Here is a 23845-nt window from a genome sequence, read left to right as displayed (position 1 = left end):
GGGTCGAATCTTGGATGTTATTTGCTACAACGGTACGTTAGAACTTCTATGCTGGACTCCCCAGACTTCCACAAAAGTATTCTCGTCTGCGAATGATTATCTAAATCAATGTTCTTTGAGAGAAGAATGGTAGAAAACGCCTGTTACCGCCATTTTGATGACATCACCTCCCATTAACTCTTTTTGCCAGTTGAAATTTACTGTTGATCCTCTCTAGTGAATTGTTCATTTAAGTTGTGCTTTTCCACCTCGGAATTTCCATTTGTTTTTTTTTTTTTTTGGTAACTGCTATCTCCTTAATGATATTCTCTATTTAACTTGATTATCATACTTTAAGCATGATTTTAGCTCACTGAACATAGTAATAATGGCTACTTTGAAGAGTGTGCGTATTAAAACCAATGTGTCACTCTCACAAGCAGCAGTCTGTCCTTATTTTAATGATATATGGGTTATATTTTGTTTCTTTGCACGTTTCAAACTTATTTGTTGCAAACTAGATATTTTAAATGATATATTGTATCAATTCTTGGTATTGATCTCTCCACTCTTAAACTTGGTATTTTTTATGCTTCCTCATTTGTTCGGTGACTGGATGGCTTATTTTAGTAAATTCTATTCCCCTAACTCCCATAGTGTTGAGCCTCTGACATTGCTCCTCTGGGGGCTCAGACGTGGATTTGCCCGCAGTCATCCTGGGATGAAACAAGTTTTTACAGGGCACTCTGTCTCTTTCTCTGACCACACCTAGATGTTAAACTCCAGTAATAGTGGCTGATTGCTCTACAGTTTTCAACCATGCACTCAGATGTAAACTGTTCCACAGACTATACCAAACAGACTGAGGTTACTTTGAAGGGAAAGTTCCAGATGTCGATGTTTGAGTTTTGTTCTGATCCTAGGCAGTCTCCTCCCAGCAATCCTACGGTGAAACCTGGATGTCCAATCGACCTACCGATCTCCTCTAAATTACCTTTCACCACAATCTCCACAGTTTTTTGAGAGTACCCTTTGCAGTCTTAGCAAATAAAGTTAGTTCCTTTGGGAAGAGATTAGGAGCTGTTTCATGGCCTGCTTCTCACTACAGGCAAATTCTGAGCCTTGGCTATGAAATTGGAAGGACAGACAATGGCATGCTTCTCTCTGACACCCCATCTTCCGAAGCTAAGCATGTGGTGGGTATGGGAGATGGTACAGTAGTCTCAGGTCTTCCTGGTTTTTCTCCACTGGTACAAAACCACTGTCACACCAGAGAAAAGGGAAAAGCAGTCAGGATCCCGGGATGCTCAGCGGCACTTGCCCAAAGTAGAGCCTCTACCCTGTAAGGGCTGAGAGGAAAAAGAAGACCCTTCATGCTTGGCCTGCAAAGGGCACCTGGAGGCAGCGTAAGAAATGTTGTTGTCCTGCTGTTCCCTGGAAGGCAGCCCTCTGACTTGGAGCTGGGAGGGCAGGAACCCTGTCTTCTGCCACCCAATCTGGAATGGAGCTACCATCTTGCTCAGCTGGGATAAGGGAGGGAAAAAAAAACGGGTCTTGGTTCAAATACCACAGATCCTTTACCAAATTTTAGTAATTTCCTTGAATAAATGTTTCTTCGTTTGCTGTAATTCCCTTAGAGATTTTAAATTATTGTTTTTTAAATAAAAACGTCCCCCCAGTTTTGCTGGGGAGCAGGCCCACAGAGCTCCTCACATGTCATCTCTCTCAGCCAGTGAGCTTTTTCAAATGTACACTAGATAATGCCCCCATTTGAAACGCTCCAAAAATCCCCTCCACATTTATGACGAAGGCCAAATTCCTACGAAGCTCTACGAGTTCTATATAATCCAGCCCCTACCTACCATTAAATCTCATCCTTTAGCAATTTTTATTTACTTTATTCCCTGTGTTCTAATCTCTGTCCTAACAAGGGTGAGCCTCCTTGGGGTCTGTGTTATTTTCTGTTCCCTGTGTAAAGCTCTTTTCTCAGGTTTCTCCATGGCCTTCTTCCTCATGCCCTTCAGGTCTCTGCTCACATGTCATTTCAAGATAGTACCTCTTTATCCACATATCTCCCTTCGATTTTCTTTATAGCACCTAAATTTCCTTATATCCTTTTTTTTTATTTGCTTAGAGTCCATTTCCCCCATTAAAATAAAAACTGTGGGAGCATGAAGTACAAATTAGTAGTTACAAAGCAGTTGTGAGGATTTAGAGCATAGAATAGGGTATGTAGTCAACATTATTGTAACATTTGTATGAAGTGCCAGACAGGTGCTACAGTAATCAGAGAGATCACTCCATGACTGTATAATTCTCTTTTCTAAATTAAAGAAAATTAAAAGCTGCAGGAGGCAGGGGGCTTTGCCTGTCTTATTCACCACTGTTTCCTCAGTATTTAGAACAGTACTTGGCACACAGCTGATACTCAATAAACACTTGCTGAATGAAAAGATGTAAACAGAAATCAAAATACTTTTAGAGCTACTTATTTTAAATGATGTAACAAGATAAACTGTTTTTATTTATATCCATAAAGACAAGAACAATAAAGAGTATAGGAAAAGAAGTAATAGTTGTCTGTTTGCTGAGAAAATATATATAAACAAACAGAAGTGGCCAAAAGGCAGTAATTTAAAGTTCTGTTTCAATCATCCTAAAACTCATTTTTATAAACAGCACTGCTGCCACTGCCCTTATATTACATACACCAAAAACAAACAAACAAACGAAAAAGCAGTGACTTCTCATTCAATGGGAAAGTGAAAACAACGCTAAAATGAAAAATGTTTATACTATGGCCACGAGTTTTGACGGTTAGGGGTATTAGAAGGTTAGAAGCAATCAAACTGAAAACTTAACCAAATATAAATTTGTCACTAATTGTAAATAAAACTCTTGAGCATTAAAAAAAAAGAAAGGATATTATTTTCATGTTCTCACTCGCACTCCATACATCTTCCAATTAAGGCCGAGTTTCGCAGCAGGCTTAGCAAGCCTAATAAACAAAAGAAACTTTGGTTATGGAGTTTTACCTTGAGTCCTGTTTTCTCATCGTCACTTCCATTATTTGTAGACGGTGTCTCATCTCCTTGCCTGGAAACCAAGACAAAATCTTCACTATTAAGAGTGGATACCGAGTCTGAGGAGACACTGATTTTTCCAACAGAAGCCTTGTCATCCATGACTCAAGAATGAAACTCAACTCATGAATGATTAAATATTTTTAAAATGCCTGAAAAACAAAAACCAAAAGATACTCATATAGAAAGTCTGCCAGATATTCAATTATGCTCCAATTTTTACAAAATACATATAAAAACATTTTTAAAACACTTCCAAAATATTTTCCCAAGACTTTCAACATTTACACTCTAGGTTTTTTATTCCAGAAAGTAAGAGAATTTAGTGTTAGTCAGGGCTGAGATATTTCAGATTTCAAAGAAATACATAAAACATACTCTCTCGAGAACTGCTTACCTACAGAAACTATTTGGCATATGTTGCAATTTTATTTTAGGCCTTTAAAAATTATAAAGTACTCAACTTCTGTTTTCTATTTTTTAATTTGTAAAACTGTATACATAAATGAAACTGAAAGCACTTAGGACAATAACTAAGGTTCTCCTAACATTATGGATAAATACTAACGTGCGTTTTTAAGAAACAAAATTTCACATTAACACCCAAAAGAAATAAATTCAAGGCAGGGCAGTCATAAATTCTAGAGCTGGGAAATACTTTACATAGCAAGATATCCGAAGTTCATTAAAAACTCAATCTTCCCATCTCACAGTATCTTATTCAATATGAATATTACCAATAAGAGAGTTTCAAGCCAAAAATTCCCAGCAAGAAGTATAACAATACGTCACTTATGAAGAGCCATTCAATTATTTATTGACTCTTGGAATAAAACTCAAACTCACTTACCATTTAAAAATCTGGTTCTGCATACTTTTGGCAATGTTCTCATCTGGTTGCCAAAACAGCAACAGAACAAACAATACAATGTCATACCCAGAGAGCTTAAATCAATTAACAAAGCAGCGCTAGCTCTGTGCTCATCTTGTACCTTCAAAGAAGTAAAAGTTCTGAGTCAGTTTAGTCTCTCCAATTAAGTATCCTGATTTATGCTTCGGATTTTTAACTGGACATATATTTATTGAGCATACACCATATGCCAAGCACTATTTCCCCTCAAAAGGCTCCCATCTAGATATCCACCTGGCAACAGGAATCACAGAATCCCTAAATATTATAGTTGAATGCAAACTTTAAATCATCAATAATGTTAAACAAATAAGGAAATGGCAACCCCAAGAGGTCGTCATTTAACTTGGTATAACTACAGCTCTAATCCTGAACGCTTCGCTGCTTTCTATTTAAATGAATTCCCTTGTTTAATGGCTATCAACTCTACAAGTCTACATTTCATAGGGCTAAATCAAAATGCACGGCCTGGCATTCAGGAAACTTCAAAATGTACTTCTGAAAACTTTTTTTCATGTAGTTTTACTTCATCCATGCAATGAATACTTACGGTGTCCAGTGTGTAAAGAATAGCATATGGTAAATGTGAGAAATTAGATTCTTGCCCGAAAGGAGTGTACTGTTAGTTGAGAAATCTCGGAGGCAGAGAAAACTACAGGAACAGGTTGGGAGAGGGGCTTAGAAATGGAGTTAAGAAATGTATTAGAGGTGATGATGTCTTTGCTAAGGGTGAATATAGTCGGTCCCTGAGTTATGATGGTTCAACTTACAATGTTTCAACTTTATGATGGTGCAAGTGATACATAGATTACATGAGGTACTCAACACTTTATTATAAAACAGACTCTCAGATGACTTTGCCCAACTGCAGACTAATGTGTTCTGAGCACATTTAAAGTAGGCTGGGCTAAGCTATGATGTGAAGTAGGTCTGGTGGATTAAATGCACTTTCAACTTATACTTTAATTTATGATGGGTTTATCAGGACATAAGCCCATCGTAAGCCAACGAGTATCTGTACTTTAATAACTCCAGATATCTGCACTCACAGTATCCTCTTCCTAAAATGTTTCCTTGCTTCTGCAGTCCATCAACTCCAATTCTTCATTTATGACCTAACCCTCCCTTTTCTAGCGGCCTGCCCATTTTTACCCCACAGCATAATCAATTACTTGCCTTACTTCTGTTCCCATGGCATTTTACAACTTTTATAGTACCTATTATGCTGTATTACAATTTGCTGGTGGTGTCTCTTAATTTAATCATCACATTTCTGTTTCACAAAGGAGGAAGTTGAGAGAGATGGTATAAGCAATGGTCGTCATGTAACCAGTTAGAGGCAAAGCCAAAACTGAACCCAGTTATCTATGATTCCACAGGCTACACTCTTTTCATTCAATAATGATGACTTTCCAATGCCACAAATTGGGGCTCTTTTCCAAAACATGCAGTATTGGATAAAGGAATGTTTATCTTTTTTAGAACTTGTACTTCAGGTAAGGTTTTCATGCTTAATCAGTCTTTTTGCCATTTTTTAAAATGTGACTTAATAGTATTATAGCAGAGAGCCTGAGAAAAATCCTCTAAAGCTATAATCTCAGAGACACTGAGAACTTTCTATAATACTCTAGACTCAAAAATAATATACTTTTGTATTTACACTATGGAACTGAGAAGATCTGGCAGGCTCAAAGTTCAACCTATTTTCTTTGAGGAGGTGATAGGAAAATATACTTTATAAAATACTTTACTGTTTGTTTTGGCACCTGAAAGTAACTGAATCACTCAGTAGGAATGAGGTTTATCAAAACACTAAGTAGTACAGGCTGTTATACAATGAGACTCCCTTTCTCTAGCTTCCAAGCAGAAGTGAAGAGGGAGTCCAGGAGCCGCAGGGACTCTAGATAAGACCACCTCTTCCCTGGCCTCCACAATAAAGAGGCGCCCCAGAACTTGGTATACAAAATTCTAGAGTATTCACCACCCCTGTCCTGAGACCGTAAGGTCTAATTTTGTTGTTTTTAATCCCTACTTACATCAGTTACCACAAGACACCCCCTACTCTAAATCTTCATCCTTCAGACTGTAACTTTAATTTCTCAGGGACAATAAAGTATGAACTTCTTCCCCAAACATTCTGAACTACCATCCCTCTTCCTACCTTTCTCCATACCGCCTACCACCTTTCGACACACTTACCTTTTAATCATTTGTTTTTAAGTATCATGTAAGCTAGAACCTAAGATCCACGAGGGCAGGGATTTTGTCTTTCATTAACTGCTGCATCCTTACCACCCAGAACAATGCCCAGTACATAGCGGGTGCTCATATATTTGAAAATATAGGATAAAATGGCAAATAAAGAGGAAAAGAACAAGAGCCACCCAATAAAAAGGTAAGACTATCTTTTAGAGACTAACAAGAGAAGTCATATTTATGATGGTAAAACACACGAGTTAGAAAAAACCCAAGTCAAAATACTGGTTCTACTACTTACTAATACTGTGAGCTTGGTCAGTCACACTGTGCCTGTTTCCATAAGTGAAACTGGTGTACTATCTACCTCATAGAACTATTATAAAAATTACAATGGAATATACATATATATGTAAACATGTATCTCATTTACCAATACACAGAACATTATAAGCACAAGTACTTAAAGCTTGTGCAAAAACTAACTTCCAATTTTAAAAGAATTAACAAGCATCAACTGATTTAGGTAATTCAATTTAGAAAACACAATTTTAGGGCAAAAATATACAGCTTTTCTAATTCGGCATTCTAATTGTTTATATCTAAATAAATGCAAAGGAATATTTTGAAGGAATAATACTTTGTATAATAGTTCACAGATAACTGAAACATACACCTTCTTTACCACATTTTATTATCCTAACAATTCTGTAAAGTAGACAGAGTAAGGACTTCTATTCCATTTTGAATGAGATTAACACACACAGGAACACCCTGGTATTTGGTCAGCACTGTCTGTTTCCTTCTTTTACACAAGTGATGAACCTAGACCCGTGTAACATGTCCAGTTACCAACAGGGCCAGGCTGGCAAGCCGAGTTCAGGGATATTTCCTTCTATCTCCTTTAGTAAGTCACTTAAAATGCCAGGTAATAGTGTTTAATTAAGCAGCCTCCTGCATCAAACCCGAAAATTCGATTTTATTTTTCTTCTATCTTTTCGTTACTTTCATCTTTATTGACACACGGAAGATCACTAGAAGGATTTTCCGATTGAAAATCAGTCTCATAATATCAACTCTTCATACACTTTTGCCCAAATTCACTGCTCTATGCCATAAGTGACAATTTCATGCTCAACTATGCACTTCTACGAAGACCACAACAAATAATGCACCTCAATCTTGCCTAATAGATTCATTTTCACTCTCAATCTCCCCTAAAACACTACAGACCCAGATAATTCACAGTGAAATGGAAAAGAACCGTCTATGCCAAAGGCTCTTCTTACAGTCCTTTGAAAGTAGCTGATTCCTGGATAATGCATTTACTTTTTAAAAACTTGAACTTTATTTTTTTGGAAAGAGTACTATTGGATATTTGTATTGTGTCTAGTTACTAACATCATTCAGAGCAGTAACAGTGAACTTGCAGTGGTATGGATTTGCTAATGTGCAATTAGAGGCAAAAATCATCTCCCAATAAGTCACTTTCCTAACTTGATGAAAGAGGTGTGAGTGATACTTGTAACTGAACTTGACATGCTTGAGACAAATAAAATGTGCTGGTCCAGCCACTAGTCCAGGGCTCTGATTCATGTTTCCTTGGTTTTCTTGAAACACTTTCTTCCTGAAGTAGTATTAAGTACCTCTAGCACTTCAATGGGATTTCCCACTCTCACTGAGCAGCTCCCCTACCTCTCACCAACCCCCTCTGAACCTTTCCTTCTAAAAATCAACAACACAATTTCAATACTCAAAGAATTTTTTTCAGCTCTCATATTACTACTACCAGCTGAAATAAAAATGCTCATTCTGAAACTCTTATCTTTTGCTTCCATTTTCTTCTACATTCACTCAGCTGTCATTTAGATCACTTTTCTTCTGCCCATTCTTTAAATTCCACCTGGTCTCCTTTTTCCATTTTCCCCTAGCTATCTCATTAGCTCGTGTGTTTATTACTTCCATTTACCTTTGACAGGCTTACAGTGGTAGACAAAAAAGTAAACAAGTAATTACAATACAGTATAGTGCTTGGTATAACACAGGTATGCAACGGGTATGATGAAAATGCATAGGAGGGCTCTGCTACACGTGTCCCATGGCCATCTCAGAATCGATTCCGTGTGTCCAAAGTGGACAAGCATATTGTTCCTCAAAGGTTTCCTATCCTGGTTAACAACTACTGATCCAAGACAGGTCAAAAAGTCCTGGACTCCTTTTCTCATTCTCCCTTGAAATTCTAATGCATTTTAGTTTCAAAACATGTACCCCAAAACTCTTCCTTCTTCACTATTATTCATGTCACTGACTTGTGAGTATCTACTTCTTTCAATTTAGCTACAACATAAGTCTAGATTCTCTCTATTCTTTGGTTATCAAGTCCCCATAATTAATTTCTAAAAATTCAGATCTATCCCACCCCTTCCCCCAAACCTCTAATTGCTCCTAAGTGAAAACAGAGAAAAAATCCAAACTCCTTATAGCATCGGTTCTTCAAAATCTGGAGCCAATCTATCATTCTATTCTTCTCTCTATAAACTATACCAAAGCATTCATTAAATATGAGTGCATTTTTATGCTTTCAAGCCTTTGCTCATACTGTCTGCTAAGCTAGGAACATGTCTTCCGTTTCCCCAGTTGGTCTTCCTCCCCTTCTAGCAATCTAATACAATCAAATACGCCACCTCCCTACTTCCCTCTGCAATATTCCTTACTTCTCTCTAGGGTTCCTAAGGCTTTTTGTTTGCTTTTAAATCTTATCACAGAATGATAGCATTTATCACATAGTAAAATGTTGTACTCCACTGTATTAGTTGATCATTCATTCTAGAAACAATGCTAAGTATAAACCACCATGGTCAATGCTAGGAATACAGTGAGCATGCACAGTCCCTTGAACTACCTGTGGAGAAGGATCTTAGATCGGTGGAATAAAATTCTTTTATTCAGTGTTTAACTGTCAGGGTCTAAGTAATGTGAGAAGTGACCAATATGTTGCATTACAAGCACGTGACTGGGGATGTGCATATGAAGGATGACTGGAATGAAGACTCAGAAAGAACCACCTCTGAGTGTGCCTGACTAACTCTTCATCAAGTTCCCAACTGTCACAGCCAAAATCAGTTAAATAAGTCACAAAACATATCTTGGATTCCCTTTGGACCAAAATATTCTTATCATTTCCCTCCCAATTCCCATCATTTTTGCTGCTTACCCAGTGAGCAAATGAGTAAAGCTTCAGGGAATCTTAAGGGGGATACTTAAATCACCCTGCTAAATCTAAAGAGACAGTAATACTTATTAGTTCCTGAGTTGAGTTCTGATTTCATGCCCAAAATGCTACTAAAGAAGCTTTACATGCACTAATATTAATCTCTACACTAACCTTGCCAGATAGGTATTACTTCATGACACAAACTAAGGCTAGACTAGTTCAATAACTTGCTTAAGATCACAGAGAAAACTGTGGAACTCCATCAAAACGCAGGTATCTAGGTGTCTCTGATCTTTTCTGAAATGCATCTCTCCTCCTTGGTGTTCCCATCTCCATGCTCTCCCCATTCCAATTCATCCTCAATGCTGCTCTCAATTGTATCCTAAAACAAAGACTTGATAAGACTACTTTCTGTTCAGAAAAAAGAACAAAACAGGACGTAGCAAAAGAATCAAATTTCAAAGATGCTGTAGCAGGCCAATTCCTGTGGGTTTGCGGCCCTTTAAAATTAACCAAGTAGGGTACGAGGAAGAGTATTTTTAAAAATCACACTATATTAATCTTTCTTTTTTTTCCTGGCTCTGAAGTTTCTTTTCCTACGTTGGTTGTCACATGAATTCCTCACAGCCTACCCTGGGAAGGGTGGGACAAATCTAACAAAACTCAATGGAAAATCAGCCCTTCTTTATAAAAATAAATTCCTTTCCACCACCACTAATTGCTAAACAATAGATGTGTCTTTGTTTAAGTCTGACTCTGAATTTGGGGGCTGTTTCTTTGAATTATTTTAGTGAACTAAGAGAACCATATTAATTTAAACCTTCTGAATAATTTCAGCTTAGCTTTAAAAAGCAAAAACAAAAGAAAACAAAACTTACTCATCTTGGGCCTACAGCACTTAAAGGTAAGAAAAATCCAGCTTATCTAAAAGGCACTGTTAGGCAAATTTTAACCTACAATGCCTATGATAACTTACTTCTGTAAACTAGAAGTGACTCCCTTAGTTCAATTCCAGGTGAACTAAAAAAAAGATACCTTAATTATAGAAACATAGGAATTTGTAAGACAAAATATTTTTAATTTTTAAAAAGATTTTAAAAGTTTTCATCTTCTCAAATTGTGGTTAAATATACGTAACATAAACTATTTTAGCCATTTTTAAATGGCCAGTTTGTGGCAATAAGTACACTGTTGTGCAACCAACCATTCCTACCATCCATCCATCTCTATTAACTTTTTCATCTTCTCCATCTGAAATTCTGAACCCATTAAAGACTAACTCCCAGTCCCCAAGGCAACCAACATTCTACTTTGTCTCTGAATTTGACTACTCCAGGTATCTCATATAAATAGTGAAATCATACCAATATTTGTCCTTTTGTGGCTGGCTTATTTCACTTAGCATAATGTCTTCGAAGTTCTTCTATGTTGTAGCGTGTGTCAGAATTTCCTCCCTTTTTAAGACTGAATAACATTCCATTGTATATATATATATATACCACATTTTGTTTATCCATTCATTGGTCAAGAAAAATTTTTAAAGACTGACTGCAACTTAATAGGATCTTTAGGATAAAATTCACAAAAAATCAATAAAGTACCTAAAGAAGACAGGCAATATTTTCAGTTATTTCTCGCTTTCTCATGAGTAATCAAGCTTCATTAACAGTCTGGTGCCATATAAAAATAACCAATCGGGAGTTGAACTTCTCGGTCTTTTTTGATATGACTTGGACAATGTTGTAGCTTGTTTTCTCATATGTAAAATGAAGGGACTGAATCCTTTCTATTCTTTTGTGAATGAGAGTGTTCAGGAAAGGGGATGGGGGGAGGGGCGTTGATGTCAGGTGCTTTCCAGTCTTAAACCATGATAGAAGCATAACTCGTTCTGTTTTTACAAATGAAGAAACTGAGTCTGAGAGTCATTAAGTAGCTTACCTTCAGTTATACACTCAGTAAGGGCATACTTGGGATATCTATATGATACCAAAGTTCACACTCCCTCCTCCATATCTTGATACCACTAATTAAAGGTACGAGATGTAGAAAAGGGGATGAAATGTACATAAAACTCATTTAAATGCTGTGTTAAGTGTAACGCTGTTGACATCTGAAAAAATTAACCAGATAAGTGGTTTCCCTGCATTCCTGTGTATATTTCAGGAAAGAGCACATTAATTTTTTCCAGAACTCTAGGTATGCTTCACTTCAACACAGTATCTCTGAAACTAAATATTTAAATTATTTAGATGACATTTCCACAATAGAAACCTTTCTGCGGGAACACAGAGAAAGTTAGCTTAATATTAATGTACTACTCATTCACAAGGACAGATTATATTTCTGACCTCAATAGTATGAATTATTTTTAAAAAGTAACCTTGTCTTTACTTTTTCTGGAACAGATTTCTAAAGCATAATACAATTTACATTAGTGTTCATAAATATAAAAATATGAACATATTTGAGCAATGCAGGATCATCTAAAAACTCTTTTCTGGAAATTAGTCATATGTTCCTTCTCATCCATAGTGAAGAAAATGAATCTATTCCATTTAGATTATCAACCTGTCTACACTTAGATCTGAAACATTCATATCATTCATTTCTCCTTAAACTATGTGAATTTAACGCCAAGCAAACAAATCATTGGATAGATGACCAAAATAAATGCAGTAAATATGGTTTTGCCTTTCTATGATCTGTTTGATTTTCAGGGAAATGTGTACAGGCACACCACAAAATGTTTAGCAGAAGACACATGTTTTCTGTCCTTTTTAATATAAGAAGGCCTTGGTCCATAGTTACACAAGGATGGTGGGACAATTGATTAAGTATGGGCAATGAATAAACATTTTCTGAGAACCTTCATTCACAGCACTGGAATAGGCACTGTGTAAGATTTCTAAAAATTCGCAAATATTTAATTAAGTTCCACTGGTGTTTTTAAACCTATCTGAAAAGATCTTTTCTCACAAACAAAAGCAAAAATATAAAAAATATTTCCTGTTAGGAAAGGATTTCAGATAGAAATCAGATTTTTCTTCAGTTCACAGAGAATTGAACGGATAAGTAAATAAAGACATAACCATTTCTCTTCTGCAGCTATATCAGAGGTCTATTCACAGAAAATCGTGTGTCACAGCAAAAGGGATTTACATGACATGTTCCTAGTCTCACACTGCCAGAATCCGTTTATCAGCATACTTCAAGGGCATATGGGAGTTTATTACCTCTACAGTAAAAACATTAAAATGATTAACTCATAGCTCTTCCCTACAGTAGTATTACACAAATGCCTAACATTTAATCCAATTTAGCCTTGAAGGCTATCTCTTAATACCTTTGATAATATTTAAAATATGTTCCCAAAGAAAGATTCTAAATATCAATTCCTTTTCCTAATACAAAGGCCATCCTCAAAAAAAGGAAAACAAGATTATAACCATAGGTTGATGATTATAATTACCAAAACGAATAAATAATGGAAACTAGGAAAAAGGAATTTTAAAAATAGTCAAATTGTTATTAAGCTACTAACTTGCTAATGTACCTTAAGAAACGCCAGTTTTTAGTATGGAGAAAAATTTATTGCCACAAAGATTAATAGATCCCAAGGAGTAGTGATTTATAATATAAAAGCTTTTGCAACCATAACCATGCATTAACTCTTAGAGAGGTACAAACTTCCAAATTTGGCAGCATAACCATACAATTAAAAAGAGATGCTTCACATGTTTTATAGCCAACTTAATATAAACTATTTAATGTCATGCATGAACTTAAAAACAAGTTTTATTTTTTACTATTTATGATCCATAGAAAAAGGGATGTTGGGGTTGCGGGGGGAAGTTAGGCCTTACAGAACTCTACTAGGACAGAAGGAACAATTTTCAAAAAATTCTCACTGATGATTACCTCAGAGTATTATGGCTGCTCTGGAAAGAGAAAAACTTCCAGGCTATATTCTATAAAGTGTTCATGACTTGCAAACTGCCATATTTGGTCATACAGTCTTTGCACACGAAGAGAAACAAGGCTGTTAAAAGTCAACAAGAGTGGTTACAATATAAGTTTAAATGTCTATCTAGTATTGTTTGACTTACAAGTTTTCTAAAGAATAATGATCTCAGGATCATCAGAGAAAACGGGGAGTGGGGTGAGGGGGGGATGGAAGAGAGGGCAGAACAAAGGTAAACCAGTTACATTACAAAAAAAAAAAAAAAAGAGAAACATTTGTTAAATTGATATAGTGTTTTTTCATGTGTACCAGTGGACATCCAGTCCCTAGCCTTGGATTTTCTTTTTTCAGGATCTAACTACGCAAAACCAAAAAACGAGACAGAGACAACACACCCAAATGTCATGCCCAACCCTGCTTTATGTATGTTGGTTAAATTGGCATTTCTTTAATATCTTTCTCCAAGAAATATTATTTGAGAGTGTTATATTCATTTATACCACATTGCTGAGAAAGCTAACGATATCCAATTATATTGAAAACTACAAAGATAACACTACGGGCAGACCATGTCAAAATACTGCCACGCCAGTGTCTAGAGACAACCAACATTAGCACCGATTTAAACAAATTATTTTCTGAAGCCTATACTCAAAGGCCACTTGTTAAAACAATTACTGTGAAATGATGAAACCTTCAAAGTTGGCTTCATTTTAGCTGAAAACACGCTCAATAAAAGACAATGACTTCTTTAAAAGAATCTGGGCTGTAAAGTTAAGCTGAAAATATACGCAATAAAAGACGACTTCTTTAAAGAATTCAAGCTGTAAAGCGGAGATATATTTGTGGAAAAATCATGTCCCCTGTGTAGATAATGTGCATAATGCACTTATTTCAATATGTGGTAGAAAAGATAGGAAGCAGGTGTCTTCACCTTTACAGCCCCACTAAATTACCATTCAATCCAGATTAAGCACCTGTAAACTGCTAACAAAACACTATGCCAAAAATTCCAAAATGCGTGTAGTTGATAGGTTATCTATTCAAATATAAACCTTAAAACCAGTGAGTTAACTGTAAACTGAGTTACAAAACTAAAACAAAAAAGTTCACCAAACATAGCAACAGTTCAATTTTAATTATGAATTTGAGTTAATAATTTGTATTTAAGATACACGTGAATTTTAAATGTTACCAATAAATACAATTCACACTCAAATTTTATTAACGTAAACTGAGGTCTACAAAGAAATATAAAGAACTCTTCCCTATTCATTTGCAGTTTTAGTAAACCCTATTAAAAAACTTTCAATATAGAAACACACTTGAATTATTCAGGCCAATAGGTTCTTTATTTAAAAAAAAAAAAAGTTGAATGTGCACTTTCTTGGCACCTAAGCTTTTTCCAACTACTTTTCAAACATCAGTTTAACGTGACACTGTTAAGTTCAACCTCCATTGTTTTTTACTTCCTAAATAAACAAAGCAGCTGGAAACACACACACAAGCACACGCTCAATGCTTACTACTCCAGTTACACATATGTGAATACAGGTGTTTATTGGAGTGAAAACATCAAATGAATTGTGAAACTATGTCCCTGACAGGTATTTTTTTTTTTCCCATTGATAAAAATGACAAAAGGTAAAAGACCTCGCATTCAACTTGGGACAGGATTTTAAACTAACAGAGAACTACGATTGTGGGCACCAGTAGCACGATCACTTAACACAGTCTCCTAGGACATTTGCTTCTAAGAAGGATTAAAGGAATCCCCGAGGAACCCTAGTATCGAAACGCCTGTAAAAGCAGGTTGCAGATGGTAGTAGGTTTAATGTTACGGACCAAAGTACCACCAGGCAATGGACAGCGAACTCTTCGATGTCGGTTATCCTCTAGCTCAACACCTAAAACCCTCCCTGAAGGTTGCTGAGAATCAAGACACTGCAAGAAGGTACTGGGAGCAGATATTTAAAGTACGTGGGGAGTGTGGGATGCTGGGGACGCTTTAACTGCAGGTGGCTTAAATGAGACGGTAAGGCCGACACGAGACAGTCGATCTACACTAAAAGAAAGCAAGTGTTCCAAACTGGGCGCAGCCCAGGAAGGCAGCCCAAGGCCGAAGCCAGCCTAAATTACATACAGGCCCGGCGGGCAATGGGGAGAAACTGAGGCGCAGGGAGCGGCCAGACTCCCAAATAGGACCTGGCCCAAAACATGAAAGTGAAAAGACAAACCGGCTTTGCAGAGGGGCCAGCGGGACGGCCGCAAGCGCAGGTCTCGGAAGACAGACACCCACCTAGACAGGGGGAACCGGTTTGGGCAGGGGCTCCGGGAGCGTTCCCACCTGCGCATGCGCCCTCTCCCCTCGGCCCGTGGCTCCCCCTCCCCCCAATCACAGCTCCCCTCAGAACCCGGCTCCTCCAGGGAGCTGAGCGCAGTCGCGCCGGCCCAGCCCCGCGGGATGAGCATGCAGCTGGGCTGCCCGCAGGGCCGTCGGAGGATCCCCCCGAGCTTGGTGGAAGGGAGGTGGGAGGAGGAGGGGAAGCGCGGCCCTACCCGACCCACCGTCTCCTCCTCCGCCGCCCGCCGTGCGCCGTCCCCGAGGCTCCGCCGCCTGGGCCTCCCCAGCCGCCCTGCCCCCGTCCTTCCCCGCCCCCTACTCACGTGAGAGCGGCTCCTTCCGCCCTCCGCCTGCCTCGCGCGCGTCTCATAGGCAGGCGGCTAAGCCGCGCCGCCCCATTGGGCCAACAACAGGCGGCGAGCGCGTACTTCCTCCCCTCGAAGCCCCATCTGGGCTTTCAGCCTGCCTCGGGAGTCCGCGCGTGCGCGGAATCTGCGCTGGCGGCGGTACGAGGCGTCGAGCTGGTCCGTCAGTCGATGCGCTTGGACAGGCAGTGGCGATCTGATGCATCAGGGACTGAAAGCAGGACTGAGGGGAGCGAGGTGGGTAGCACCTGCTGAGTCTAAGAGGGGGGTACTGGCGCTTGAGCAAGGAATCCTCTGCTAACCTCAAAAGCAGCACTTAACAGTGTTACTCAACTCACCTGGCATTTTTTTTTTTTTTTGAGGGTGCACAGTGTGACGGGTCCCGGGTATCTCATTTGGCTTTACCACAAGCATGTGAGAATATGATTTTTCTTGTTTTATAAAGGAGTCCTGCCTAAGTTACGGAATTCAGTCTGGAAATAAAACTGACCGCCAAGTCCAAGAGCCACTGGCTGCAAAACAGCTGCCTTGACATTTTTTGAGAGACACAGAATAGGACCAAAATGAACAAGATTGTTTCAGAGTGTTACTCGAAAATGCAGCTAGGATTTTATTTAAAAAATCATTCAAAAGTGATATACAGAGCAACAGCAATGTAATGAAGTTTAAAGTCCCTGTCCTGAACGAATTTACAAAGTAATTGGAAATAAAAACTGATTATTAAAGGTGCTACTGCAGTCTTGATAATTTATAAAATAATCCTAAAGCCTCTTCCTTACTCTTCCTTCTTTATTCAAATAGCATATGCTCTTTTCCTGGTGAATGAGTCATTCACGAGGTTTTCCTGTGGATATTGCACCCAAATCAACCAGAGGAAAAGCAAAAAAGCTGTACTCTGTTGCAGTCCTCTTTGTGATTTGTATATTACAATGGACTACCTAAATTCCCACAGGAAAATAGCTTTGTTCCTTTTCTCATTATACACTCACGTAATACATACCCATTTGAAAGTATTCAGTAGATGTATTAGGAAGAAAGTAAAATGCCCTAAGTTCCTGACAACATGACCAAACCACTTTTAATATTTTGGTGACCACACATTCATGTATTTTTTGATTCATATGTACACCCCCAATTACATATGGAATTCTTAACAAATTTTAAAACAAAGTTTTATAACAAACAGCACACTGTAGTATGCCATGGAGAAATAGAAAATACAAACAAGCTAAAATAAAAAATATTAACATCACGTTCCCACTGCCTGTTAATACCTTAAGCATATCCTTTGTGTGTCGACACAGTTTTTCAAAATGAGATCACGTAGTAATCTATGTTATTCAACGAACATCTGTTATTATTTCAGTAATTTTCCCTCATCTAATTTCTAGATGCTCTTCAAATTTTCCACCAGCCGAACAATATTTTTATAGCTATCTTTCCCAAATTAGTAATATTTCCGAAAATTTTCCTCTCTTTAATATCTAACTATAATCAAATTTTCCATTGACTGCAATATATTTTTTAACAGCTAGTTTTCCCAAGTTAGTATCAATGTCAACACCAGGGCCACACACTGCATCTGGTTGTTATGTCCCTAAGTATTTTTTAATCTAGCACTTAAGAAAAAAATTAAAAGACACTGGCTTATTTAAGAAATGAGGCCACTTTAAGCACAAATTTTCCCACCTTCTGGATTTGAATGTTTGCTTCCTCAAAAGATCACTGAGTTTTTTTCTCTAGACCTTGTATTTCTAAGAAACTGGAATTTAAGACTTCAAGGTTCAATGGATTAAAGTCAAACATTTCAGGCTAGAACACATCAAAGGTGTTATGTTATACTTCATGTTTCATTACATTAGATATAATACCAATAGTGATGTAATGCTGACAACTGGGTTAGTGATGACATACATACAGTTTTTATCTAGGAGTCTATTTTTCAAATAGACTTTATATAGTCTATTTCAATGCCCACCAATGCCATATATCCTAATATCTTAGTCAATCACACAAAACTAATTTTGGTTTACAACTATGCTTAACTTTTTATAGCATGTAGCTTTGTACCTTAGAACATCTGGTTAGGGTGTGTGAGTGGAATATGAAACTGGTCCGAGATAAAGTAATGTGGTTAGCTGAAGCCAGGATGAGAAGGGCTCTGAATGCTAAAATAAGGAAACTGAAGTTCAATCTATAGGCACATGGGTGCCCTTAGAGGTTTTTAAGGACTGTGCCAATATCAGATTTGAGTTTTTCAAAAGATCATCCTGGTAGGAGTACAGAAGGTAAAATAGGGGATACGTATAACAGCTTGGAGGTTGCCTAAAATCAGAAAGGCTCAAATTAGGGCAAAAGGAAAAACAAAGGAACAAGGTTTTGAAAGATATTTAAAAAATGAAATATCCTCAAGTTCGTTATTTCTTCTGCCGACTCAAATCTGATTTTTTAATTCCTCGTGAAATTTTCATGTCATTATGCTTTTCGACTATAGAATTTCATCTTGGTTCTTCTCTGTAATTTCTATTTCTTTAATGATATCGTTTTAAAGTCTGTCTAGTAAGTCTGACATCTGAGCTTTCTCAGAAATAGTTTCTGTTGATTTGTTTCTTTGAATAGGCCACACTTCTCTGTTTCTTTGTATGCCTTGCAATTCTTTTTGAAAAATGAACACTTGAAATTTATAATGTGGTAACTCTGGAAATCACGTTCTACCCCTTCCCCAGAGTTTACTGTCTGTCTGTCTATTTACTTATTTATTTTTAATTGTTGAAGGGTATCCTGTGCCAGGGATCAGGATCAGCCTTAGGTGAAACCCTGAGGTCTTCTTGGGTCTTTTCTGAGCCTACATCATTCCCTGGTTATACATGGTAGCTTTCAAATTTCCCCCATACAACTGGTTACTTTCAAATGTCGTAATCCTTACACATCAGATTCCCAAATGGAATAAAAGAGAGAGAGAGAAAAAAAACCAGCCACACAAACAAAACAAGTAATGTTTCTTTAAATCCCCTGGAAGTCAGTACAGCTTACAAGGGTTGAAACAGTAACAGCCAGCCTCTGCGACTGTACCTCAGAACTCAAAAGCATCAGTTATCAGAACACAGAACTAAGGTATTTGGAGAACAAGGTTCTTATTTCCCACCCTGGCCCCAGCAAGCCATACCAGAAATTAAACGTGGCTGTCTGCCATAGGTTCCAGGAATAGGAGATGGGTAGCTACTATCACTTAAGGCTGACGTTGATTGGAATTAACCTCAATTTACCAACCAAGCTTTCCCCTGGAAGATCCAAGTTTTCAAATAGACTCCAGAGTTCCAAAATAGTTACTTCAGTTTCTGCCAGTACAATTGTTGTCTAGGTAGAGAGATGGATTCCTTGTGCTTCCTACTCCATCTGAGAAACAAACAAAAAATAAATAAATAAAAGAATGAAAAAACATGAACAGAGCCTAAGGGATCTGTAGGACATTATCAAGAGAAACAACATACCCGTGAAAAAGTCCCAGGAGGAGAAGAAAGGGAAGGAAGAATAATTATCAAACTGTAGAAAGCCAAAAAAAGAATATTGAAAGCAGCAAGAGAGAAGTGACTAATCACATTTAAGGGATCCTCCATTATCAGCCAATTTCTTATTTTAAACGTTGGAGGGCAGAAGGCAGTGGTCTGATAATATTCAAAGTGCTAAAAGGAAAACACTGTTGATAGAGAATTCTATATCCAGCAAAAAAGTCCTTCAAAAACAAGAAATTAACATACTCTCTAATTATTAAAAAAAAAAAAAAGCCAAGGGAGTTTGTTACTACTGACCCTGCCCTTCAAGAAATGCTAAGGGGAATCCTTCAAATTGACATGAAAAAACACTCGACAGTAACTAGAAGCTATAAAGAAATTAAGGTCTCCAGTCAAGATTAATATATAGACAATAATAAAAGCAAATATTACTGTAATTATAGTTTTAAGTCAGTTTTGTATTCCCTCCATGATTTAAAAGATAAATTCATAAAAATACATTATTGGGTATACAATGTTTAAAGATGTAATCGAACATCAATAACAGGAAGAGGGACAGAGCTGTACAGGAGTTTTTTGAATGGTATTGAAGTTGGTATCAGTTCAATTAGACTGTTATAAATATTGGCCGTTAAATGTAATTCTCATGGCAACCACAAAGAAAATATCTATAGAAAATACAAAAGAGGAAATGAGATGAATTGAAACATTTCACTTCAAATATCAAATAAACACAGAAAAAGGCAGTAATAGAAATGAAAGCACAAAATATATAAGGCCCACAGAAAACAAATAGCAAAATGGCAGAAATAAGTCCTTCTTAATCAGTAATTACTTTAAATGTAAATGGCTAAAACTCTCCAATCAAAAGACAGAGATGGGCGGAATAGTTTGGTTTTTTTTTAATGATCCAACTATGCAGTCTAGAAGAGATGTACTCTAGATCCAAAGATGTTCATAGGTTAAAAGTGAAAGGGTAAAATAAAGATGTTCCGTGCAAATAGTAACCAAAAGAGAGCAAGAGTGGTTATACTAAGATCAAGCAAAATGGATTTTAAATGAAAAAAAAAAAAAAAAGGTTATAAGAGACAAAAAAAAAACATTACATATTAATAAAAGGTTCAACAGAGCAAGATTATATATGAAAGTTATCAACATTTACACACCCAGTAACAGACTCTCAAAATATATGAAGTAAAAGTGGACAGAATTAAAGGGAGGAATAAAGAGTTCTACAATAGTTGATACTTCAATACCTCATTTTCAATAATAAATAGAACAACCAGATAGAAGATAAGTAATGAAGTAGAGGACTAGAACATCACAATAAACCAATTAGACTTAAGAGATATATAAAGAACATTCTACCCAAAACAACACAATACACATTCTTCGCCAGTTCACATTACATTCTCCAGAACGGGCCAAATATTAGGCCACAAAGCAAGTCTCAATAGATTTAAATAGATAAGTATCATACAAAGTATCTTCTCCCACCAAAATGGGATGATGTTAGAAATCAATAACAAAAGGAAAACTCACAAATGTGTGGAAATTAAACACACTCTTAAACAACAAATGGGTCAAAGAAATACAAAGTTAGAATATACTTAGAAAAATGACAACACAACATAACAAAATTACATGATGCAAGGCACACAGTGTGATCAGAGGGAAATTTATAGTTGTAAATGGTGACATTAAAAAAAAAAGAACAATCTCAAAATGATACCCTAACTTTATACCTTAAGAAACGAGAAAAAGAAGGGCAAACTAAACCCAAAGCTAGCAAAAGGAAATAATACACATTAGAATGGAGATAAACAAAAGAGAGAATAAAAAAATAAATAAATAAATCAATGGAACCAAAGTTGTTTCTTTGAAAAGATCAACAATATCACAAACTTTTAGCTACATTGACAAAGAAAAATGAGAAAACATGCAAATAAATAAAATCAGAAATAAAAACGAGGACATTATACTTGACATTCCAGAGATAAAAAGATTATAGAAGAATACTGTGAACATTGTATGCCAACAAATTAAATAACCTGGAAAATACTAGACAATTCCTTGAAACTATGAATTACCTAAAATGACTGAGAAAGAAATAGAAAATCTCAATACATCTGTCATTAGTAAAGATTTTGATTAAGTAATCAAAAACCTCCAAAGAAAAGTCTTGCACCAGATTGTTTCACCAATGGATTATATCAAACATTTAATGGAGAATTAACACCAACCCTCGAACTGTTCTAAAAAATTTGAAGAAGAGGGAATGATTCCTAACTCACCCTGTAAGACCTAATACCAAAGCCAGATAAACATCTCAAGTAAAGAAAATTACAGGTCAATATCTCTTATAAACGTAAATGTAAAAATCCTCAACAAGATTTAAGCAAATCAAATCCACAGCATATTAAAGGATTATTCACTATGACGAAGTGGGATTTATGCCAGGAATGCCAGGGTAGTTCAACATAAAATCAATCAATATAATAAATATCATTAACAAAAAGAAGGAACAAAAACAGATGATCATCTCGAATGACGCAGAAAAGGCATCTGACAGAATACAATCCCTTTTTATTATAAGATCTCTCAGAAAACTAGTTATAGAGGGAAAATTCCTCAACATGATAAAGGTATTTGTAAAAAACCCATAGCTAACAATAATCAATAGCTTAGCTTCCCCTCTAAAATTAAGAACAAGTCAAAGACACTATTCAACATTGTACTGGAAGTTCTAGCCAGAGCTGTTTTTAAAAAGGCAGGGGGAGGGGGGAGAAAAATAAATAAGAGACATCCAAATTGGAAAGGAAGAGGTGAAACTACCTCTATTCACAACATGATCATGAAAATAGAAAATCCCAAAGAATCCACAAGAAAGCTACTAGAGCTAATAAACAAATTCAGTTAAGTTGCAAAGTGTAAGACCAACACACAAAAATCATTTGTTTCTACACACCAGCAATAAACATTATGAAAAGGAAATTTAAAAAGCAGTTCCATTCACAACGATATCAAAAAGAATTAAATACCCTGAAAACTAGAAAACGTTGCTAAAAGAAATTAATGAAAACCTAAGTACATGGAAAGGCATTCTGTGTTCATAGACAGAAAGACTTAAAATTAAGCTGTTAATACTACCCAAAGTGATCTGCAGATTCAACACAATCTCTATCAAAATTACTACAGCTTTTGTCTCAGAAATGTAAAAGCTGATCCTTAAATGCATATGAAATTTCAAGGGGCCTCGAATAGCCAAAACGATATTAAAAAGAATAAAGTTAGAGGACTCTTACTTTGAAACTTAGTAGAAAGCTACAGTAATGAAAACATTACGATACTAGCTTAAAGACAGACATATAGTGCAATGTAATAGAATAGAGAGCTCAGAAGTAAACCTTCCCATATATAGTCAGTTGATTTTCAACAAAGATGCCAAGACCATTGAATTGGGGAAACGACAGTCTTCAAAAGATTGAAGGCAAAACGCTATACACACACAAAAGAATGTAGTTAGGTACAGCAGTGGTGACGATTTTACAACATCGTGAATATACTTAATGTCACCGAAGTTTACACTTAGAAATGATTAAAATGATAAATACTATGCGTGTTTTACCACAGTAGCTTCCCCCCAAGCAGCAACTGGATTGGCAAGAAGGAAAAGGACTCTAGAAGGAGAAAGTTTTCTCGTCGGCTGGCTGCGTGGACGATGCCGTTCACCCATACAAGGATTACAGGAGATAAGAAGAATCAGGTCTACCAGTGAACTTGAGATGATGAAAAGGTAGATTAACGTTGGGACAATCAACTGGAGATGTCTTCTAGACAGCCTGGCCCTGGAGCTCAGGAGAGCTGTCTGGGCTGATGACAGAAGACTGTAAAGGGTCAGCACTCTCCAGGTAACGGAGGCCAGGAGAAAGCAAGAATCCCCGAGAAGCAGCAACATCCAAAAGAAGGCGAGGTAAACCTCCCTCTGCGTTCAGGGTTCCAATGAGGCGAGAACACATTCCTAAGCGGGAAACACTTACCGAGGCGTAAGCGCAGAGGCGCCCTTCGCGCCTATGCGGGCCGCAGACGGTCGAGGCCCGGGTCGAGCGGAGCCGCGGAGAAACCGGTGCCCCAGGCGCTAAGGAGCCGCCGCACCTGAGATCGCGCGAGCCGTCGCTTGCAGCAGGGATCCCGCGACCGTGTCTGCACCCCGCCCCCAGCGCGGAAAGTCCCTCTCGCGGCCCCGTCGGCCTCCGAGCCTTCCGATTGGCGGAAAGGACC

The 23845-nt window shown here is 37.3% G+C and overlaps 2 protein-coding genes across 8 annotated transcripts in view; one reads left to right on the top strand and one right to left on the bottom strand.

Moving 5' to 3' along the window:
- The window catches only part of RABGAP1 (RAB GTPase activating protein 1), a 132342-nt gene extending 108543 nt beyond the window's left edge, over positions 1–23799 (bottom strand). Inside the window, exons 1-4 of one of the 7 annotated variants that reach the window (XM_039861474.1) lie at positions 23605–23799; positions 19323–19448; positions 3913–4054; positions 3015–3214 (exon numbers count right to left, since the gene is read on the bottom strand). In XM_039861474.1, coding sequence (XP_039717408.1) covers positions 3015–3164 — 150 coding nt within the window. In that variant the 5' untranslated portion in view covers positions 3165–3214; positions 3913–4054; positions 19323–19448; positions 23605–23799. Of the gene's footprint in view, positions 1–3014; positions 3215–3912; positions 4055–15902; positions 15988–19318; positions 19449–23604 lie in introns of those variants that run through there. The other 6 variants (XM_039861477.1, XM_039861476.1, XM_039861479.1 and 3 more) reach the window with 6 other exon arrangements.
- Positions 15561–17613, top strand: LOC120601652 (proline-rich protein HaeIII subfamily 1-like). Its single transcript, XM_039861455.1, has 2 exons — positions 15561–16289; positions 16498–17613. Exons 1-2 carry the CDS (start codon positions 15561–15563, stop codon positions 16582–16584), a joined length of 816 nt encoding a protein of 271 aa, XP_039717389.1. The 3' UTR covers positions 16585–17613.
- Positions 23800–23845: the final 46 nt, after the last annotated feature.

This window comes from Pteropus medius, unplaced genomic scaffold (assembly GCF_902729225.1).
Source record: "Pteropus medius unplaced genomic scaffold, Ma_sr-lr_union100, whole genome shotgun sequence".
In the NCBI taxonomy this organism is placed as follows: domain Eukaryota; kingdom Metazoa; phylum Chordata; class Mammalia; order Chiroptera; family Pteropodidae; genus Pteropus; species Pteropus medius.
This window is presented reverse-complemented; position numbering and strand designations above follow the sequence as displayed.

Coding starts and splice junctions, on each gene's coding strand:
- LOC120601652 (XM_039861455.1), top strand. CDS start 15,561: ATGAAAGTGAAAAGACAAACCGGCTTTGCAGAGGGGCCAGCGGGACGG. Junction 16,290..16,497: donor GCAGGACTGAGGGGAGCGAG/GTGGGTAGCACC, acceptor TGTTTTATAAAG/GAGTCCTGCCTAAGTTACGG.